The following is a 22,137-nucleotide window of genomic DNA, read 5'->3' as shown; positions in this document are numbered from 1 at the left end:
AACCAAATATTACCATGCCTCAATCATATGGACTAACTATAATATAAAAACTCTGTGATGAATTAAAGTCAAGAGCATGGGTTATCAGGTTGGGGCCTATTGTAAAGGGGCCTAGATTGTAAGCTCTTATGGCAGTCATATATTCAGGAGGTGTAATTCTAAATTCTGAGAGAGTAAGCTATTTGTAAATACAAAGGTCGTCCCCAGAAACTTCAGGTATTTATGTGACACATGAGACTAAGAGAGAGTTAGAGCTCTGAAGCTATGAAAGTCAGCAGTACCCCATACAAGAACTGTTTAAAAAGTTGAAACAGTGGTCAGACTTCGAGTAGAGATATGAATGAAGCTGATCTGGATAGGACTGAGGTATATCAGAATACACGGTAAAGGATGATATCCATATTTTAAAACTTCAACTTCTGTGTGAGACTAAAGGGAGAGATGTTTATTGGGTGCAAAATTTATATTTTGGGTAGTGCATTCCCTAATCTAACTTGGTCAGTTTAGTTAACACCGTAAGTACATGAAATCTTGAATAGGGCGTGAGATTTTGTTGGTTTGTCCAGGTTAGTGTGATGCCCCAAGATATCCCAGAGTAATTTGAACAATGAATAAATTAGTAATTGCAAAGTCCCCTTGGGGGACTGGGGAGAAAGGAGGAAATACTCAACTTCCCCATTTGGAGAATTTGTTATTTTTGCAACCAGTGGGAACAACCAATTCTATTGGCCAAGCCCTCGATCTTGGGGTTTACCCTAGTGAAACTTATTCCTGCAAAGGATAGGCTAAGCCTACTTAAAATTAGGCCTGACAGTCACCCGGAGAGAACCTCTTTTGTTGCTCACATGTGGCCTCTTTCTCTAAGCCAACTAGCAGGTGAACTCACTGCCCTCCCTCCTAAGTGGAACATGACTCCCAGAGATATAATCCTCCCTGGCAACGAGGGACAGAAATCCCAGGATGAGCCAAGACCCAGCATGAAGGGATTGAGAAAGCAGTCTTGACCAAAAGGGAGAAGAGAGCAATGAGACTAAGTTTCAGTGGCTGAGAGATTTCGAACAGAGTTGAGAGGTTATCCTAGAGGTTATTCTTATGCAGTATATAGATATTCCTTTTTAGTTTATGTGTGTTGGACTGGGTGGAGGGAAGTACCTGAAACTGTTGTGAGCTATGTTCCAGTGGTCTTGATTCTTGAAAATGATTGTATAAAGATATAACATTTACAATATGACTGGTATGATTGTAAAAACCTTGTGTCTGATGCTCCTTTTACCCAGGGTGTGTACCGTTAAGTCAAAAAATACATGGATAAAAAAATAAATAAATGGGGGAACAATTGGGTAGGTGGAAATACTCGTAGTCAATGAGAGGAAGGGTAAGGTGTATAGTAGGTATGAGTTTTTTCTTTTTATTTTTCTGGAGTGATGCAAGTGTTCTAATAAATGATCATGGTTATTTCTGGGTTTTGAGAGGATGTTTTATACATCTATAACCTGGTATTTAGAGATAAAAACAAAGCCAGGTACTAAAGCCAGGTTAAATACCTGGCTTTCTGCCTGAGGGTACTTTACAAACTAACACAGGAAATGGAGCCCAAAGCAAGAGCAGTAATGTCCCTGGGTAAGGAAACATCAGTTCAGGATTGCTCAGAAAGATGGAATTACTGGAGGAGGAGGGTATATAACCTGGTATTTAGAGATAAAAACAAAGCTGATCAGGTCAAGATTAAGATAATTCAGAATATAGTGATAAAGAAGTCATTGTTTATATTTTAGAACTGCACATACTCTTTGAGACCAGAGGAGGAAATGTTTATTTTGTCCAGAACCTAAATTTTCTGTAGCAAATAATCTAACTCAACCTGTCTGGTTAGCTCATTTGAACAACTGAAACACAGGGAGCCCAGAATAAGAATGAGGGCCTTTAATCCTGTATAGCTTAATGTAATGCCTGGATACATCCTAGAATATGTTAAGCAGATAATCAAAAAATATTGGCTTTAGTATGAACTTAAGTTCATTTATCTTTTCTTCTGTAGTTTGCTGTACTTTGTTTTCACTTTGGGTATTTTACTCAGCTCTACAACATTCATGTCTCTTCAGTTTGTCTTCTGACATTCCCCTATCTGTTCATTATTGTCAACATTTCCTTTAAAATTTTTAACATATCCATATTAACTGTTTAAAGTGCTTGTCCTTGCCATCATCTGTCAATTGTGTTTTTTGTTGCTTCTTATTTTCTCCTAGTTATGTATCACATTTCCTAGCTTCTCTACACACCTAATAATTTATTGTCGGTTGTACACTGTGGATGCTATTAAGAGTCTGGATTTCATTCCTCCTTTACAGTGTCAAGTTTTGTTTTGGCAGACAGGAATTTTACAGGCACATCGATTTTACCATGCTAAGGCTTACTTTTGGGATAAAGTGGATTAGAATAACTCTGTTCCTAAGGCATGGTCTTTTTGAGGTCTCAATAGAATTTCTGGGATGTTGAACAAGGCCTCACTACTCTGGGCTGATCAGAACTCCAATGTCCTCCAAAATTTTTCTCCATTCACTCCAGTAACTATTCTCTGTCTGCGAGGCCTCATAGTTTCTCACCTTTTATCGAGGATATATAGCCAGACTTAAAAGAATTTTTATGCATATTTTTGGTGCTGGTTGTCTGTACAACCCTCCTCCTCCAGTAATTCCATCTTTCTGAGCAATCCTGAACTGATGTTTCCTTACCCAGGGACATTACTGCTCTTGCTTTGGGCTCCATTTCCTGTGTTAGTTTGTAAAGTACCCTCAGGCAGAAAGCCAGGAAGACTATAGAGCTAATCTCCCGTTTCTCCTATACCTAAATACATTGCCCTATGGATCTTTAGTCCGGTAGTTGATTACAGTGAAGGGTAAGTCCAATTCTCATTCCTCCATCACGATCACAACGAGGACAGTGCCGGTTTGAATCTGTTATGTACTGCAGAAAAGCCAAGTTCTTTAATCCTTATTTAATCCTTATAACTGTGGGGATCTTTTTTATTTTTATTGTTTATTTTTATTTTTATTGTTTCACTGGAGATGTGACTCACTCAATTGTGGGTGAATCTAACTTGATTAGATAGATGGTTTCCGTGATGTGTCTCCACCTACTCAAGGTAGTGTTGCTTACTGGAGCCCTTTAAGAGAGAACCATTTTGTGAAAAAGCTTTAGAGCCACTAGAACTGACAGAGCCAACAGAATGGACAGAGCCACAGGGAAACAGTTGAAGCCTAGAGAAAGCTAGCAGACATCACCATGTGCCTTTCCAGCTGAGAGAGAAAGCCCAAATGTCATCAATCTTCTTGAGCCAAGGTATCTTTCCTTGGATGGATTAATTTGGACATTTTTATAGCCTTGCCTTAATTTGGACATTTTCATGGCCTTAGAACTATAAGCTTGCAACTTAGTAAATCCCCCCTTTTTAAAAGCTATTCTATTTCTGGTATATTGCATTCCAGCAACTTTTACAAACTAAAACAAGGACTGACTTGTTTTTTTAAGTTGAAAGTTGTAGTTGTTTTTTAATTTGAAGGTTATTTTCTTTTTATGATTTATTATTCATTCCTTGTCCCTTTTTTACTTTGCTCCTCTCCCAGAGATACTATTTTTCTTGACTAGCTTGGTGGGGAGTAATTCAAAAGAGTAGCAGAACATCTGTGAATCTTACTCCACATATTTTTCTCAGACTAGTCCCAGGGTCCCTGGGCCTTACCCCCTGCCAAATATATCAAACTGAATTGAATCAGACTGTGTGATCTAATCAGAATGGCTTTATGCAAGATGACATTTTAAATTCAGTCTATTTTGTTTCATTTTAGGTGGGCCTCTGTGTTGCACAGGCTGGAACTTAAGAGAGTTTGCTTTAATTTTTTTTTTTTTTTTACATGGGCAGGCACCAGGAATCAAACCTGGGTCTCTGGCATGGCACGCAAGAATTCTGCCTGCTGAGCCACTGTGGCCTGCTGGTGTTAATGGCAGGATTTATTTAGAAGATTATTTTTTAGTACTGCTCAGTAACTATGTAATATTTCACAATACCTTTCAGTCTGATTTTTTAAAGCTAAAATTCAATGCCACTGGAACATATTTACTTGTATGATAAAGACGCTAAGATTAAAAAAATAAAAAGTTGGATAAACTTCAAAAGCTGTAACTAAATTTTATATTTGTTATATCATTATTAAAATCCCAAATAGATTCTGCTTTGTAAACATTCTTTCAACAGTTATTAAGTCTGAAAAGCTGTCCAGATACTATGCTAGACTTTGAGGAATGAGGTGGGGAAATGAGGAAAAGATGCCCACATCATGGTATTGCTAGTCAAATATTTAATGATTTTTCTCCTCCTGAACTGATACTGAACAATAAAGAGGATTTGGAATTGGGACAAATTTTGGAATACAAGGGTACAGTACAGCACAGAAGAAGGCTTGAATGTTATATGTAACACATGATAGCTGGGCTTGGGAAATACAAGGCTATCAAAGACTAACACTGGGTTTACGTAGGTAGGGCCCACAGAATGTTAGCTGCTGGGTAAGAACAACAGGCTTTTAGGACATAAGGGGATGTCAACAGGTCTTATGCTTCCCTAGAAACCATCCTTTATAGCCATTATTTTCAAGTTAAAATTGGCATTAGAAAACATCCAATTTAACTCATTGAGATCAAAAGAGAATATAAACAAGAGAATACTGAATCAAGTATAGTCAGCCAATGTTAACATCATTTCAATAAAGTGTGAAATTAGTTTTGAAAAAATCATCATAATATGAAACTAAAACTGGATTACACAGCTTGCAACAGCTAGTTAAACTGAATCACACATGACTTATCGAGAGTCTAAGAATTTATCTGAAGCAGTTAGTTGGTAAAAGCAAATATATTCTAAACAAAGTTAAGGTGAATTATGAATCTCCAGTAAATTAAGCACATAACACTGCAAACAAATGGGCAGAAAAATATGTTAGTCCACTTTTTTTAATTCTAGGAAAAACAGAAAAATCAGAGATTCCATGAACATATTTCAGATGAAATAAATTTCACCAAGAAAAGAGAGAAAGACTGAGAAATCCAGTATGCCATGGAAAACTTCAGAAGAGATTTTTGTTTAACTAAAAATTCCAGGGCTTTACATGATAATACAGATATTAAACACACCTAAATAAATATAAATGAAGATACTTAGAGTAGATAAATTCAATAAATAACCATAGTATGAGTTATGTCATCTCCAACAACCAAATATGAAGGTTAGAATTTTAAAGTAATAATCACCTCAGAAATAGAAAAAATTGGTTTTAACCTTAATTTCTGTTTTAACCTGTAATAATTCTAGCAACATCCAAACAGTAATCTGATATTAAAAGTATTTACCATGCCCAAATATCTTAGTTTAAGTTATAAAAATTAACTCAATATTTACACAGGGATAAGTAGTTCCATCAACAATTTATTGAGTTGCAAATTAGAGTAATTAAGTGTTATGATGGTTAAAAGTAGAGAATAAATCTGTAAAATATCTTTGCTTGTTCTGGTGTCCCTAAATATATGTCTGCATTATTAGACTGTTTAAATTATGAGAAGCAAAGAAATGAAGTACCTGTCAAAGTTTCAGCAATAAAAATCTTTTCTCTTAAAAGACAATTATATATGGTAATAAATTAGATTTATACAATTGATAATTTTAAAATAAATAAAACCTGAGTATTAAATGCTTCTTACCCTGCCCTACCCAGCATACATACTTACACACATTTTCTTTTAGACCAGTGTGTTTGAAATTTGAATGGGCATACAAATACCTTGAGATGCAAGAAGTGTTGTGGAGCATGAAAGCTTGCATTTCAAATAGGCTACATGTGAAGTTGTTGCTTCTGATCCTTGGACCACCCTTTGAGCAACAAGGTGATCCAATATCACAGGGTTAGAACAATTTCTAATCTAATGGCTGTGTGGTTTTACAGATCCAAGACTATATTGCTTTGAAATCAAACCTAAAAAATAACCCCAAAAATAATCAAGAAAGTCTAAGCCTTTAGAAAACAGAATGTTTTAGTTAAGTGAGAAGAGTATACCAGACAAATTGGCACTGTTTCTATTTGTCTAATAATGACATCTTTAATATGTTATAGTATAAATCTACATTCTTGTAACTTTAAAAAATGAAGTTACTATATAACTTGAGGCTCTCCTCCAGTTAATTCAAGTCCGGAAAATTCAAGCCAGTACACTGCAAAACCACTATTTAAAAATCTTTAATGGTAAACTGTCCATATAACTTACTTGTAAACTTGCTTTAAGCTATCCCATCTCCTCCACCTCTTTCAACAAATAGATGCTGCTTTTTCTTCCATCTTGAAGCTAAACAGTGTGTAACACCCAGGGCCCCTCCCTTTAAAAATCGAACAAAATTGTCTCCGACCAACGGACCCAGTGCAAATAGGTTGGCTTCTTTAACACACTCATAGGTATATGCATCTATTTCCACAGGATTACCTTTACATGTGATTAGCTGGCTTGAGTTATGGCCTAGGTAACATCCTTGCTCCTTCAGAAAAGACAGATTAGGATGAGAACCTATCAACACTACTGCTGCAGAAAGCTTAAATATTTTCTTCAATCCAGAGATGCTTTGAAGAATGCATTTCATGTCCGACTTAAAGGAAAGCACATGGTGCTCAGGAAAACTGGTATAATCAGATAAAAGACTTGAGTCTACAGAATAAGACTGAGTACACATCATATGATATACTTTATGGTATTCAGGATAAAGCTTTTTGGGAAGCTGTTTGAAAATTAAGCTTGAGTCAGTTACTCGTTTGCGAAATACATGGATCACAGGGATATTATTGTTGTAAGCACACAGTACTGCATCAGCTGCAGTAAGCCCAGAACCTACAATTAACACTGGATCCACCTTGCCACGGAACTTTCCTTTACTTATAGCAGCTCCAAATTCAGGCATTGAATGAAACACAAAAGGAAAATCTTCTCCTTCAATTTCCAGATGGGCAGGAGAATCCAATGTTCCTGTTGCCAGAGCTACATTCTCAGCAAAGAGACAGAAGGGTATGTGAGAACCATCAGCTACTCGCTGATAGCCCCTGATTTCCCAATTTCTCTTAATAAATTTTGACTTCTCTATCTGTAATTGCTTTGTTGAAATATCTCTGTCTTGACCATCATTTTCATCATGATCTCTGTAGAGTCTTGATACCGAGGTTATATAAGTATTCTCTCTGAAATGCTTCTGAAGACCCATGATTTTTACATAATGTTTATAGTAGCAAGCTATTTCTTCTGGCATAACTCGATCCCCTTTTAGGTTCCTTAAAAAGGAATAAGAAATATATCTTATGAGGTACAGAACTTTTAATTTCCATAATTCTTACTTCACCATCTAGTAAGCTTCATCTTTTTAATTCCTCTGGACTCTCTTAGCTACAAGTAATCATAAAATTTTAGAAACAAAAGAAGTTTTTTGTTTGTTTTTCTAGTTAAAAATCTCAACAAATTCATTTTGTCAATAGACAAAGTTCCATGAAGGCAAAGACTGTATTTAACACATTTTTGTTCCCCCAGCACCTTGCATAGTGTCTGCTGAAATTAGCTGATTGATAAAGTTTTATTAAATAAATGAAGGGATAAAAAATGTAGATGTGCAAAAATTAGACTGCTAAATCATTCAGATTACAGTTGTGAGATATTACAGATCCAACTGTAAGACATATGCTTCTTAGAGATTACATATCATACCGTATTGGCAAGATTCTTATAGTCCTTTTCTATCTTCCTAATGACCAAAAATAATTCAGATCACTCTTCTACTGAACAAAAATATCTTGCATCTAAGTATATGCAAGATATTTTTGTTCAGTAGAAGAGTGATCTGTTTCCTTACTTATAAAGAGATCTAAAAATAAAATCTGTTCTTTATTTAAAAGCACACTAGTACATCTTTCATTTTTCAGTTGTACTTTAAAGCAGCAGATTCAAATACAACACTGTGGCCCAATTAGAGATTAGTAGCAGTAAAAACATACCAAATCATTTGGCATAATTCAGTATAACTTGTAATGGAAGACATTCATAGAAGTTTTTCTTTTTTAAAATTTAGTGATAAATTAAGATTTAGAATGTACTAGCTCTCAATTTTTACAGAAATCCAAGTGATAGTAATTACTATTAGTATAGTATAGTAGTTACTATTATCATCTCCATTTTACAATAGGAAATTGACAGTTTAAGTTTTTTGCCTAAGATCACAACATTAGAAGTTACAATCAGGGCTCAAACTCTGCCAATATCGAGAGACCAAGTATCTACTCTAAACATTATGCAAAGGCCAGAACTAAAATCTAATATTTAACACAAGATTCATTTTCACTTTTTACTTCAATATACATATGCATAATTTAGAAGGATTGAACACTTATGGTACATAAATTGTAAAGCTTTCCCTTTCTTCCTATGTCACAAAGGGAAGAATGTATTGAGCATTGTTTACTTATTAAAATCAAGAACATGTACAACATTGAAACCATACTCAAGTAGCCAATCACATCTCCCTAATAACCCAGATTCTAGTTTTATTACATCATTCTAAATTATGATTCATGCACACTCTTTTACCCTAAAATACTTTAGGTATATACACATACATACTTTATGTATGAGGTATGCATACATAAAAATTTATATCCACTCATAAAATTAAATAAGTATGGGAAGAATGTGTGGGTAGATAAGAAAGTTTAACAAAGAAAGATTTACCAGGAGAGGGGGACAATAACCTCGATTTACAAAGAAGTCACAGGAACCTAATCTACGAACAATCCATTACCTCCATGCTTAGTTTAATATCATCTCTAAATGGAAACTAGCTCATTATATCACTGATGCAAAAAGAGAATTTTATTTGAAAGACATGTACATTTGTACTCAACCTAAAGCGTGATCACAAATATTTTGAAATTTTCCCAAATAGCCTTTTTTCACTGTATAGCAAAGAATATTAATGCAGTCTGATCTTTTACCTTCGTTTACTAGATGCCCAATCCTTAAATTTAAGTCCAGGGAGCTCCATCCAATTTCCAAAACTGATTGTCAGCATGGAGCCTTCCATATTCTATTAGAATAGAAAAATACAGTCAAATAACACATTTAAACAGAAACATGGATTTTTCTTTACCGAATTGATCTCATTTACAATAATTAAGACTCTAAATAAGGAAAGTCCTAAATGCTTGTGTAAATTACCTGTGAAACTTTATCCCAATAAACTTTCATGTACTTTCATTATTTGATTCCTTTTTTCATATAGTTATAAATTTATAAAACATATAAATTTAATATCGTCCAATGCCTATACAATGATGCTACCTATGGTCTATGACAACATGAAAACTCTGATACATAATATCAAGATAGAGATATTTTCACATTTTAAACAAAAGAGAAAAAGTTTATTAATCTCCAATACTTTAGATATCTTTCTATTTTAACATTATTGCCAGATATTTTAAGAGTTGGCAGAAAAATATCAACTACAATTTGTTAAGTCTAGGCTGATTTGGATACAACACTATTTCTTCCTAAGAGTAGGGAAAAAAGCAGTGGTTGTCTGAGAAAGAATATACTCACTGCTGAAGCTAATGCTGCCTTCAAGAAAAGTGAGTTCTTCAAGCTCTCTTGACCTATATACTTTTGCTTTGCCCAATAAAAAGCAAGAACCTCTCAAGAACCAAGGTACCTATCCTAATTGACTGTAACGATTATTTCTTTGAACCAACTCTTTTAGGCTATGGTTTCTTGCCTCCTAAGTCTTTGCCCGTTTCCACAAAGCCTAGTACTGGGAATGGAGCATTTATTACTGTAATAATAATTATTATTGGCTAACGTTTATAGAGCACTTATTATGTGCTAAGCCCTATGAAAAAGTGTGAAAGTACATAGAACACCACCATAGGGAGAGAATGCAGCAAGCTGCCACTGTTTTGAGGCAAGCTGGTCCTGACTCTAGAATTAGAACAAGAAGATAGAAAACTGGTATCCTCAGAAGAAGAGCTGTTAAGAATTTATACGAGATTATCTGGAGCAATTTTAGTCTAATCAAGACTACTAAAACCTTAAAGCAGTAATATTCTACTTTCTGACCACTATTTCTTAATCTTATTCCCACCACACACAGTTTTTCCACTTGGTTGAGAATCCTAGCCTTTGATCCCTTCATTTTTCTCCCAATCAGCCTTTCTTTATTCCCATCCCTATATGCCATGAATGCCTGCTGTCATAGAAACTGCTGTTTATTGAGGAAGGCAGACATGACAGAAGTCCTACAGGAGCAAACAGGAAGGAAAGAGTATCTGTTTCTTTTGGGCAGGCACTGGGAATCAAACCCAGGTCTCCAGCAGGGCAGGCAAGAATTCTGCCACTGAGCCACCGTTGCACTGCCCAATCTATTTCTTAAAGGAAACAATCTCTATACGGGCTTTGAGCAGTGTACCACTAGAAATGAGGAATATTCCAGGAAGAATAAACAGTTCATGTGTCAATTTAATAAAGAAAAAGAACATGAATGCCCTTCAAGGAATTAAAAGAAATTATGCCTTGAGCAGTTCTATTCTTTTCACAATGGAAAAATAGTGAAAAGAAACTAGAATCAGGTGAGCTAAATGGTGGGAAGCAAAGGCATGGAGATAATATGTGCAGATAACTATTTCTCTAGAAGTTGCCTTTATAAAGCAAATGATATAGATGAACTAGCACCCAAAGAAATTTTTTAAATACTGAAATAACTTTAGCATGTGTATATACTGATGAATAGAAGGTAGCAGAGAAATTGGAGATGAGAAAAGAAAATCAAATAAACAATGTCCTTAAGAAAATAGGGATTCAGAATATTCTGGAAGGTCAGCCTTAGCTGAGGGAAATGGTATCTCTTCCATTAGAACAGAAGATGAGAAACAAAGAACATATTACAGATAAACTTATAGATTTCAATGTGAAATTGTAGAAGTTCAATTCTGATAGATTCCATTTTCTCTATAAAGTAAGAATGAAGAACATTTCTAAGCATAAAGGAGAAAAAAAGTTTGAAAAGAAAAAACTTAAGGAACCAAGCTCCATTTAAGGCCAACTGAGATTGGAGACTGATTTTCAATTGCATGACTTTTTTTTGTATACTGTATGGTGGGGGTCACATTTCATTCTTTTTCCATGTGAATGTCCCGTTATTGTAGCACCATTTGTTGAATTTTGTTTGTTTGTTTACTTGTTTGCTTTTTGGGAAGTGCATGGGCCAGGAATTGAACCTGGGTCTCCCATATCACAGGCGAGAATTCTACCACTGAATTATCCTTGCACTCCCTAATTAAAAGACTTTTATTTGGTAATGTTACACAGCACAAGTACAGAAAAAGATAAGGTAGGCAATTGGATAAATTGCCCTTTTACTTTCTGCCAAATCCATGTGATGGAAGTAGTATAGAGAAATGATTATTCTAAGATTGATTTAGTAATCAAATTTAGTCTAGCTATTATCTTAGTTGACCCATATTTAACTAAATGAACAGCCCTTAAATTCTTCTCAGATAAAAAAACGTAAACATCATATATAATAGTATTATCATAATGCTTAAAAACTGAGATGGCCATTAACAAGAAGATACACAATTCACATACAATAAAATGTTAAAGACAAAAAATACTCACATGCCAAGCCCCACCAGGTGGGCCTTTACCAAGAACTAAGTGAGGTATATAATGATGTTGTTCTAATTTCCAGTGCAAAACAGACGGATAATCATACCCAAAGTCAGCATCTGGATGAAGAAGTGTGTCAAAAAGTACTGCAACTGGATTGGAAGATCGGCCCTCAAGACCCTCAGATAAATATTCTAAGTCCTGAATATATCAAAAAAAGAGAAAGAAAGAAAACAAAAGGCAGGTAGAGTTAAACAATGAGGGGGAAAAGGCACTATAATCATGGTGAAGGCCATTACTATAATCCGGCATTTCCCAGACAGTGTGCTATAGAACACTGATGTGCCCTGAAATCTTTAACAGAGGTTTTTTGGTCAAATATGGGAAAAGTTTGGGTTTCAACAAAGTTAACCAGATCTTTTTACTGCAAAACTTGCAAATTGCCTTAAATAAGTTAATATCTACCCTGGAAATCCAATAACACAAGGCAGTACCTCCTAAACTGATTGGAACATAGAGTATCCTTTAAAAAGCCATCAGAAAATAATTTGAGAAATTCTGCTCTTGCCAACTTAAGAAAATAAATAGAAGTAACTTGGCAGAATATATTTACGGATCTGCAATAAGACTGAGAATTATTTAGAATAAAGAATTAGCAACTAAGAAACAGAATGCTTATACAAATACAAAATTAATCTTGCAGCATAAAAAAAAAAAAGACATGTAAGCAATAATACCTGATCAACAATGGAAAGATGTCTTGCTTCTTCTAATTTACTATGTAAGACTGTATTTGGATGTATTGCTTCTGATGATAAATATGGTCTGTAGCCTGATAACATATAAGAAAGGCATATTCCTGAAGGTCCATTTCCTATATATAAAAAAAAAAAAAAAAAGGATGGGGGGTACATCATATATCTATTTTAATACTCTTGTTCCTTGGCTCCTCTCCTCACCAATACTTCTTCCTTTTCTAATCTCTTAAAAACAGATTTTACTCCCACTTTTCCTCTCTCCCAATTGTCCCACTAATTGTAGCTCAAAGGGCCAAATATCAGTCTTTTTTAATTCTCATGCCCAATTCATAACTTGAGTTTTTGGGCCACAGTAGAGGAGTCAAGCTCTTAATCTCACACCCACCCTACCCCTCTTTTTATCCTATCATAGAGCTTTGGAAGACTGAGGAAGTAGTGCATTAGTGGGGAGGGGAAGAGGAAACAACCACTGCTTCCATTTAATCAAGTGTGTTTGTCCAGTAGGCATAGCCCAGTCTGGACAGAGAGCATCTGTATTTGTGAAAGGAGAGCATGACTTTTTCTGTGAGGTTAACTGAAGGTGAGGGGGGTTTGACTTACTCTGTGTTAGCTGAAAACACACCCTCCCCTACTTCTGGTGGGAATTTCCATTTTTTGAAAAGATTATAACCCACTTTCCTTTTGAAGTGGGAATTAGAAAGATTAGGAGGAAAATGCCCTTGATCTCGTTGTATGCTTCCCTCGCTTGAGACTTAATGCCCTAGCCTGAAGACAAAGTATTAAATGATGGATAGCCCTATTTTAAGAAGAAAAAGTTCCTACTTCTTGGTCCTCCATTTATAACACAAAGCCGAGTAGTATTTTTATATTTAAATGTAAAAACAAAACAAAAAAAAAAAATATATATATATATATATATATATATTGTGTGTGTGTGTGTGTGTGTGAGAGAGAGAGAGAGAGAGAGTGGATGAATGGATATGTGTGTTTTTCTAAAGGAGAAAACCATTCTACTCACCAGGAGATAAATTGATACAAGTAGTCTGGTTAGAAATAAGGATCTCCTTATAAGTAGGGAGTGGGAGAGGCACTGCTTGAAAAGTTGGCTATGTGGGGCCATTATTACTCCCTACCATTGGGGAGTTTCATGTGATCTGTCCACCCTTCCAAAGGGAGTGGGAGTTAGTTCAGTAGCAGGTGGAAGCAGGTTACTAGCAGTAGCAGTCACTGTGAGCCTGGTGGCTCTGATTTACAAGAGACACCTATGCTTGTACACACAAGAGTTTAGCAATATGAGCTGGCTGGTCAACTTAAGCTTTATGTTCCTGACATGGGGTACTGGGGCTATTTTCTGGTGGGAATAGCATGTCACTAAAGAAGGCCTTTTAATATATTAAATAAATAAATAAATAAATAAAAAGATATTTCACAAGATTCTGACCTTTGCCTTCTCTTCTGCTTTCTCTTGGAAATCTCATCTACTCAAGGCTTCAACTCTTTCCAACTCAAAGCTTCAACTCTAGACTCCCCAAATTAGATTTCTAGATTGATCTCTTTCCTAAGAATATATCCCACATTTCCAAATGCTACTTATTTACTCCACCTGACTGGCCCAATAATTTAAACACAATGTGTTCAAAAGCAAATTCCCGAGTTCCTTCATGTAGGTGCCTCTCTTTAAACCCCATCTCAAGTGTGGTACTAGCAAACTCTAAAGTTCATCAAATTCTGTTTCTAAATCTATTTGCCACCTATATCCAGTCAACTGCCTTGGCTATTCTCACTCCAGTATTCTCACCTAGATACCAAAGTATTCTGTTTATCTTAATTAAGATCACACATTTCTAAATCATTTTATACTACTGCACTCAGTTGGTGTTGATAACACAGCCCTCATTTTGTTACTTCCTCAATTCTAACAGCCTTAATTGTCTGTTTCTGATTTACACAACCTCTCATATTCTAGTCTCAACCATCTTTCCAGTCCCATCTCCTAATACTACCTTCTTTATATTTTATATGCTTTGCCTAAAACTAAATTGAATCTCTTGTTAATCCCTATGTGTATTCCTACTTCCATTTATGTAGTTCCTTTAGTCTGGAATGCCACTTCTCTATCTTCACCTATCAAAAATTTAATTTTTGATAAAATTAGGATAACTGCCAACTATCAGAAAAAAAAATTCCTGTTCCTTGCTTAATACTTTGCTCCAAATAAAATCTGCTTAAAGTATGAAATGTAAAACCATATGAATACAGAAAAGGGGGTGACATTTCTCTTTACAATAATTCTGGAATGGGAAGCTGTCACATGTGACATAAAATCCAATGGCTAGAAAGGAAAATGAACCATTTAACTTCATAAAAATTAAAACAAATGACAAATAGTGGGAGTTCGGATCTGAGGAAAAGAGCTAATTTTCTTGACTCCAAAAAAAAAAAGGAGGAGACAAAACTCAAAAGACAATGGCGGAGAATACAAGTAGGCAGTTCAACTGAAGAAATATATCGGGGTAGGCAGAATAATGTTCCTTCCGAAGATGCCTGTAATAACTGCCTGAACCTATAAATAAGCTCCCTCACATGGCAAATAGTACTGAATACATCTGATTAGATTAAGAAACTTGAAGGTTTCCTGGATTATTCAGGTGGGCCCAATCTAATCATGAGTCCTTAAAAGCAGAGAACCTTTCCTGGCTCTGGTCAGAGGGATATGTGACAACAAAAAAGAAGGGTAAGGGAAACACAACATTGCTGCCTTTGAAATGGAGAAGGAAGCCAAGAGCCAAGGAATGTGAGCAGCCTCAAGAAGCTGGAAAAGGCAAGTAAACAGATTTTCCTTAGAGCATCCAGAAAGGAATATAATCCCATCGACACTTTGAGTTTAGTACAGCGAGATCCATGGAGGACTTCTTACCTACACAGTAAGATAATAAATTTCTGTTGTTTAAAAGCCACTAAGTTTGTGGTAATTTGCTACACTCATAATCAAAAATACATATATTAAGGAAATTAGCTCTTTACCTGTGTTCAGGCCACAATCAGCACTAAAGGCCCTGCATACAATAGGTCAATCTATGCCTGGGCTAGCTGACACAAAACAGGGATAGACTGTTTGGGAGCCATGGGATGGGCATGTGGTACTGCAGATGAAGTAATTTCCTTTTTCTGACCTTCCCACAACCCATCTACAACAGGAAGCCAGGGTTCCTTTACTTACCCTAAAACATTCATGATGGAAGACCAGAGTTGGATATAAGTATTAAAAGGGAACATGAGATTTGGTCTCTGAGAACTATACTAGATGGGAACTACTGCAAAAACTGCCATCTCTCTTAGGCTATCATACTCTCTACCAGAAGAGTACCTAGTAGAGAAGAACAATCTTGCTCTCCTTCTTTCCTTCCTTCATTACATCTCCTATAGGCCAGTGAAAGGACAGGAATTCCCCCTCTTCCCATTAACTTTGAAACAGACTATCAAAGAAGTTCTATACCACCTATGTCCTGTAATTCTTTCCTTCAAATTGGCTTCATTGTATGAAGCTTGTCTGATTCTCTTGAGTATGAGTATTAGATAGAAGATATCCACAACGGGGAATGAAATGCATACAATAAAAGTAAATCATAAAAACTTTTATAATTCTGAAGTAACTCAGTTTATTAACTAGCTTAATTTTTAAAAACTTACATGCCTATCTGTTGAGGTGGTACAAAGGATATATAATAGTAATGTTATGGTTAATGGTAATTACAAACATTACTGTAGAGTACTATAACGTTTACTACTAACTGAGCACTGATCTAATTTGCACAAGTCACTGAACTTCTGAGTCAGTTACACTGTCTATATCTGCCCTATGAACATGAGAGGGTTGTAAGATTATAATGGCCAATCCAATAATGTATAGAGACTCCTCTGGTACAGTACTCTAATAATATTGGTTGTCATCATTACCATGGCACTGCTATGTGATTATTATACTTGCCTATGATAGGCAGTATTTTTAAATAAAGGAATAATGACAATCTTTCAATAAAAGATGTTGTTTTCTAACATTAGAATCTGTTAGATAAATAAACAATTACTCTCTCCAAAGATCTGATTATTAATCAATTTAATATATGAAACAAACTAAGAGTACCTTTCAATGCAATCCTTAAGAATTGTTCTAACTATAGATTTCTACAAACAGTAAGAGTATACAGATTGTAATTTAAAGAGATAAACGGAATAACTTACCTATTATTACCACAGGCAAAGTCAATGATGAGTCCTCAAGTAAAGAAGTTTCTTCAACTAATGGCATCGCCTTAACTTTTCGCCCCAAACTATCACCAAAATACTGCACTAAGGAATTAAAAATCTCTCCTTCAGTTTCTGTGTCACTATAGTTTCTTTAAAAAACATAGAACAAAAACAAGAGATATATAGTCAATATAACCTTTATAAAAATCTGTCTTTACTCAGATGTTATTTAGGCCATAAATTATTCAGTAGTTCCACAGGAGAAAAGGAATCCCTTAGATTAATGCTTTAAAATGAGTAATTCACTCTCCGTCAATCTATATCACTTTGAAGGCCAAACTTCCTAAATAGCGACTAATCTCTTTCAGTACCTAATAGACAAGTTCCCATTAAATCAGAAGCTCTCTTTAATGACCAAAGACACAGCATTGTATTGGGGATATTATCACTCCCCGAGTTCTGCTACGAGTGGCTAGTTTTTCTCCTCTACTTTCTCACTAATTAACAGGTGACAGAGGCACTATATTTGGAGCAGAACAGTCACATATTTAAGAAAAAGTTATTGTAGTCATATTCAAAATTACAAATTGTGTACTTTAGTAAAAGAAATGAGTTTCATGGAAAGATCTTAATACCAACTTCCAACCTATTGGCAATCCAATTTCTGAAGGTTATTCCATTTCTTGCCAGCATCAGCTTTCCCCCTTTTCCCTTTGCCTCCTCAGAAACTAGTTTTTAGCATGTTCATGCAACAAATGGGGTACCCCCAAACATGGTTAGTCATTAGTTATACTATAAGGTACTTTATAAGTTATACTATAAATAACTTTATAATTTATACTATAAATTATTAGTAGGCTAGTATGCTTATTACTATTCCCAAAATGATTAACATGGGACTCAAATTAACTTACTGTTCTGAGAGAAGGGTGAGAAACTGGAAGAATTAGAGATTTGGGAATTTCTGTTTCCCTATAACCTTCAGAGTTCCCATCCACCTTAGGAAAGGGCAGAGTTCCCCAGGATACATTGGGAGTTCTACCGAACCAAAGAAGATATTAATCTCTACCATCAAATATTTGAACTCCTCTAATGAAACATGCTCCTTTTTGGCCAGAATAGATACCTATCAGGGATGGCTCCTAAGGAAAGTCCCTCCTCACACCACAAGCCTGCTTGTTAAGGAAGTGTTACACACTTAATCCATCACTTTCAGAATCATATCAACTACTGTCTCCAATCACATCTGATTGGAGTACCAGTGTACCAGCTGCCTTCCTGCTTCTGTTCCTTGGTACTATACCAAGGCCTGTCCCTAGTTTTTCTTCTATGTTCAGCTTCCTTAGCTCCCTTTAGATGTTTCTGACTAAAATCCTTTTTCCTTTCTAGGCCTACTTTGATTATTATCACTGTTGTTGTTGCTACAACGGCCATGATTCTTTCTCAGGAGATACAGCTTCATATTCAGACTCTCCCAGACATCCTACCTCAAAACACTGCTGCTTCTATGTATAACCTGTGAAATAATTAATAAAAATGATCACTAAGATTTTGGCAAGTATTGAGATGTTTACTTCTTCAAACCTTAAACATTTCACACACACACACAAAAAACTGGGGATATGCTTAAGGTTAAGAGTTAATTTGAGCATATCCCCAGTTTTTTTTTTTAATGTGAAATATTTGGTAAATTAGATGAAACTTAAATTTCTGATATCCTGAACACTCTCAAACTGATGAACCTTTGAGAGTGCCTGTGAATGAAGGCATTTCAGCACTTAACTCACATTTGATTTATACACAAAACCTAATGAGCTAAAATGCTTTGACCAGTTTCTTAATCTACATATAAGTGCTGCAAAATGAATACTTGATATTCAAATTCCTTAAGACAAACCATGCCTAATACAGAACAGTACTCACTAGATTTAGCATTAAGAGAGTGTTGGCTTAAAGAAACTCCAATTACTCAGAGTAGAACTCAATGAGTTCCACAAAACTTATGAGGCACTTAATTTTTAAGGTCAAGATGTCTCAAGAAATATTTTTTGACAAGCTTCAGAATTTTATCATAGCTATTATATGGCTATTTTATGAACAATTACCTTTCATGACATTGTATTTGTCTTCTCAAACAATCAGTTTATAATTAAAATGAAGAAAAAATAACTTGAGGTAAAGACCATTAGAAATAAACTATCCCCTATTGGGTTCCTGGTAATGAAGAAAGGCAAAGTTTTCAAGAGCTCAAAAACATCAGTAAGATAATAGGTCATCTGTTCAGGCCTTAAACCAAGGTATGTTAAGGAAATGTTTGGAAAAAAAATGTTTTGTTTTTTTTTACAAGAACATTGAGTTATAATCCATATACCATATATGCTGGTTTGAAAGGATTATGTACCCTAGAAAAGCCATGTTTTAATACTGATCTATCTTGTGGAGGTAGCTGTTTCTTTTAATCCCTTTTCAGGTCTGTAGGTTGAGGGCTTCATTAGATTATCTCAGTGGAGATGTGGCAGGCTCAATTGTGGGTATTAACTTCGTGATTAGACAGAGATGTGACTCTACCCATTCCAGGTGAGTCTTCTGGAATCCTTTGCAAGAGGAAACATTTTGGACAAAGCCTCAGAGCCAGGAGAACCATGAGAGCCCATGAAGCCTCAGATCCTTGGAGAAGAAGAAAGAATAAGCCCCTGCGGGGATGGGGGGGCGGAGCTTCATGAAACAAGAAGCCTGGAGAGAAAGCTAGCAGACGTCGCCATGCCCACAAGATTCTGCAAACATTACCATTAATTCCAGAAAATTTTTATCATCCCCAAAAGATGTTGGCAGTCTCTCCCCATTCTTCCCTCACACCAGTCTCTGAAAACCACAAATCTACTTTCTTTCTCTCCTAATTTGCCTGTTCTGGATATTTCATAAAAACGGAACACCTCATACAATATGTCACCTTTTGTGTCTGATTTGAAAGGCACATTTTCTTATGTTCATCCATGTTGTACTGGGTATCAGTAATTCATTTCTTTTTATTGCTGGATAACATTTCCTCATATAGACATACCACATTTTGTTTATCCATTCATTAGCTAATAAGCATTTGGGCTGTTTCCACTTTTTGGTTACTATGAAGAATAGTGCTATAAACATCCATGCACAAGTTTTTATGTGGACGTACATTTTCATTTCTCTTGGGTATATACCTAGAAGTGCAATGGCTGGGCCATAGGTACTCTATGTTTAACATCTCAAGGAACTACCAAAATGTTTTCCAAGGTAGCTATAACATTTTACATTCCCACTAGCAATATGTGAGGGTTTCAATTTCTCTGCATCTTCACAACACCTTCTATCAATCTTTTTTATGTTAGCCGTTCTAGTGGGTATGAAGTGGCATTTCATGGTGGTTTGATTTGCATTTCCTTAATGATGTGGAACATCTTTTTATCTGTCTTTTTTGCCATCTATAGATCCTTTTTTGAGAAACATCCATTCAAGTCCTTTGCCCATTCTTTGTCCTTTTACTATTGAGCTGTAAAAGCTTTTATATATTATGGATAAAAGTTGCTTTTCAGATAACTGAGTTGCAAGGTTGTCTTTTCACTTTCTTGATGGTGTCCTCTGAAGGACAAATTTTAATTTTGATGAAGTCCAATTTACTTTTTTGGTTGTTGCTTGTGCATTTGATGTCAAATCTAAGAAACCACTGTCTAATTTAAGGTCACAAAAATTTACTCCTATATTTTCTTCTAAGATTTTATAGTTTTAGCTGTTAGGTTTAGGTCTTTGATCCATTTTGAGTTATTTTTCTCTTCAAGCCAAATTGCATACAGCTTTATTAAAGATATTTTTTCATAAACAATCCTGGTATTTCAGGCAGGACATGGGCACAAAATCATTAACAGTATACAACTTTCAAACTCCCTTCTTCAATCAATTACCAAAATCAGAATACCTAATGAAGTCTTCAATTGATGTTCTGAAGAAGGAAAGTTTAAAGTGAAGATTGACATTTCACATTTAGCATGCTAACAATTTTTCATGGGCCAATATCAACTTTCAAGAAACGAAAATGGCAGAATTATCAGTTTACCACCTTAATGGCATCACTAGAAAGCCCAGATTGCCTGACATTCTGGTACCAATTTTTGGGGGTCAGGCCTCTGGGTCTAAAGAGTCAAATTTATGCTGAAAGCAGAGAGGGAGAAGAGGTCATGAGGACATATAAACAAATTTTAGTTTTCCACACAAGGCGTTTGTGCTAAGATGGTTAATGTGTGTTAACACTGAGGAATCCCTTCTCCTAGGAGCAAAGAGGAAATCTCTCAAAACTAGAAGGGAAAAAGACATTCTATTAGTGACACATGCTCCTTCCCCAAAAAACAATGAAGTCTTCTGTGGGATACCAATATAGCTTTAAAAAAAATGTTCCTTTTAATAAAACTTGATAAAAAATTTCAAACTGTACAGTTACCCAAAGTACACAGTTATCAAAAATCCACATACTTAACTCAGCATCTCCAGTACCTTCAGCTTTCTGTGCCTAGTCTGTTTTGGCATCTCCATTTTCTGCAGGGTTATTTCCATTCTTCCTGTGTTAGTTAGATTCAGTTGTCAACTTGGCCAGGTGAGCATACCTTGTCTTGTTGTTGCAGACACAAGCCAATGGTACGTGAACCTCATCTGTTGCTAATTACATCTGCAGTCGGTTAGGAGGCGTGTCTGCTGCAATGAGTGACGTTTGACTTAACTGGCTGGTGCTTAAATTAGAGAACGCAATGTAGCACAGCCTAGCAGCTCGGCATTCCTCATCTCAGCACTTGCAGCTCAGCCCAGGCCTTTGGAGATGCAGAAAGAAGTCACCCCGGCGAAAGTTGTTGGAACCCAGGGGCCTGGAAAGAAGACCCGCAGAGAACATCTTGTGCCTTCCACGTAAGAAAGAACCTCAGTGGAAAGTTAGCTGCCTTTCCTCTGAAGAACCAACAAAATAAATCCCCTTTTATTAAAAGCCAATCCATCTCTGGTGTGTTGCATTCTGGCAGCTAGCAAACTAGGACACTTGCCAACATCAGCTACCCTTTTTTCCTTTACGTAACTTCTCTTCCTAGTTTATAGGTTTCATTTTAGGTCTGGGCTCTGGCTTTGGAGGTACAGGTTTAGCAGATAATCTTGCAATCTTCTCTGTGATGTGACCTTCACCTGGGCTTTATCTCCTTTAGGATACATTCTGTTCTAGTTTGCTAGCTGTCAGAATGCAATATACCAGAAACAGAATGGCTTTTAAAAAGGGGAATTTAATCAGATGCTAGTTTACAGGTTTGAGGCCGAGAAAATGTCCCAATAAAACAAGTCTATAGAAATGTCCAATCTAAGCCATCCAGGGAAAGATACCTTGGTTCAA

The 22,137-nt window shown here is 35.8% G+C and overlaps 1 protein-coding gene across 4 annotated transcripts in view; it reads right to left on the bottom strand.

Annotated features, from left to right (window-relative positions):
* Nucleotides 1-22,137, bottom strand: part of OSGIN2 (oxidative stress induced growth inhibitor family member 2) — a 37,058-nt gene that overhangs the window by 1,758 nt on the left and 13,163 nt on the right. For 2 of the 4 annotated variants that reach the window (XR_013178334.1, XM_077167165.1), the window contains exons 2-6: nucleotides 16,734-16,888; nucleotides 12,471-12,607; nucleotides 11,743-11,934; nucleotides 9,066-9,157; nucleotides 6,313-7,358 (exon numbers count right to left, since the gene is read on the bottom strand). Coding sequence is in view for 3 of the 4 variants with exons in the window: in XM_077167165.1 (XP_077023280.1) it covers nucleotides 6,326-7,358; nucleotides 9,066-9,157; nucleotides 11,743-11,934; nucleotides 12,471-12,607; nucleotides 16,734-16,888 (1,609 nt within the window). In the remaining variant the exon portion in view is untranslated. Of the gene's footprint in view, nucleotides 1-1,685; nucleotides 7,359-9,065; nucleotides 9,158-11,742; nucleotides 11,935-12,470; nucleotides 12,608-16,733; nucleotides 16,889-22,137 lie in introns of those variants that run through there. The other 2 variants (XM_077167166.1, XM_077167164.1) reach the window with 1 other exon arrangement.

This window comes from Tamandua tetradactyla, chromosome 6 (genome assembly GCF_023851605.1).
Source record: "Tamandua tetradactyla isolate mTamTet1 chromosome 6, mTamTet1.pri, whole genome shotgun sequence".
In the NCBI taxonomy this organism is placed as follows: Eukaryota; Metazoa; Chordata; class Mammalia; order Pilosa; family Myrmecophagidae; genus Tamandua; species Tamandua tetradactyla.
Note: the sequence above shows the minus strand (reverse complement) of the source record. Positions and strands in the feature narration are given on the sequence as shown.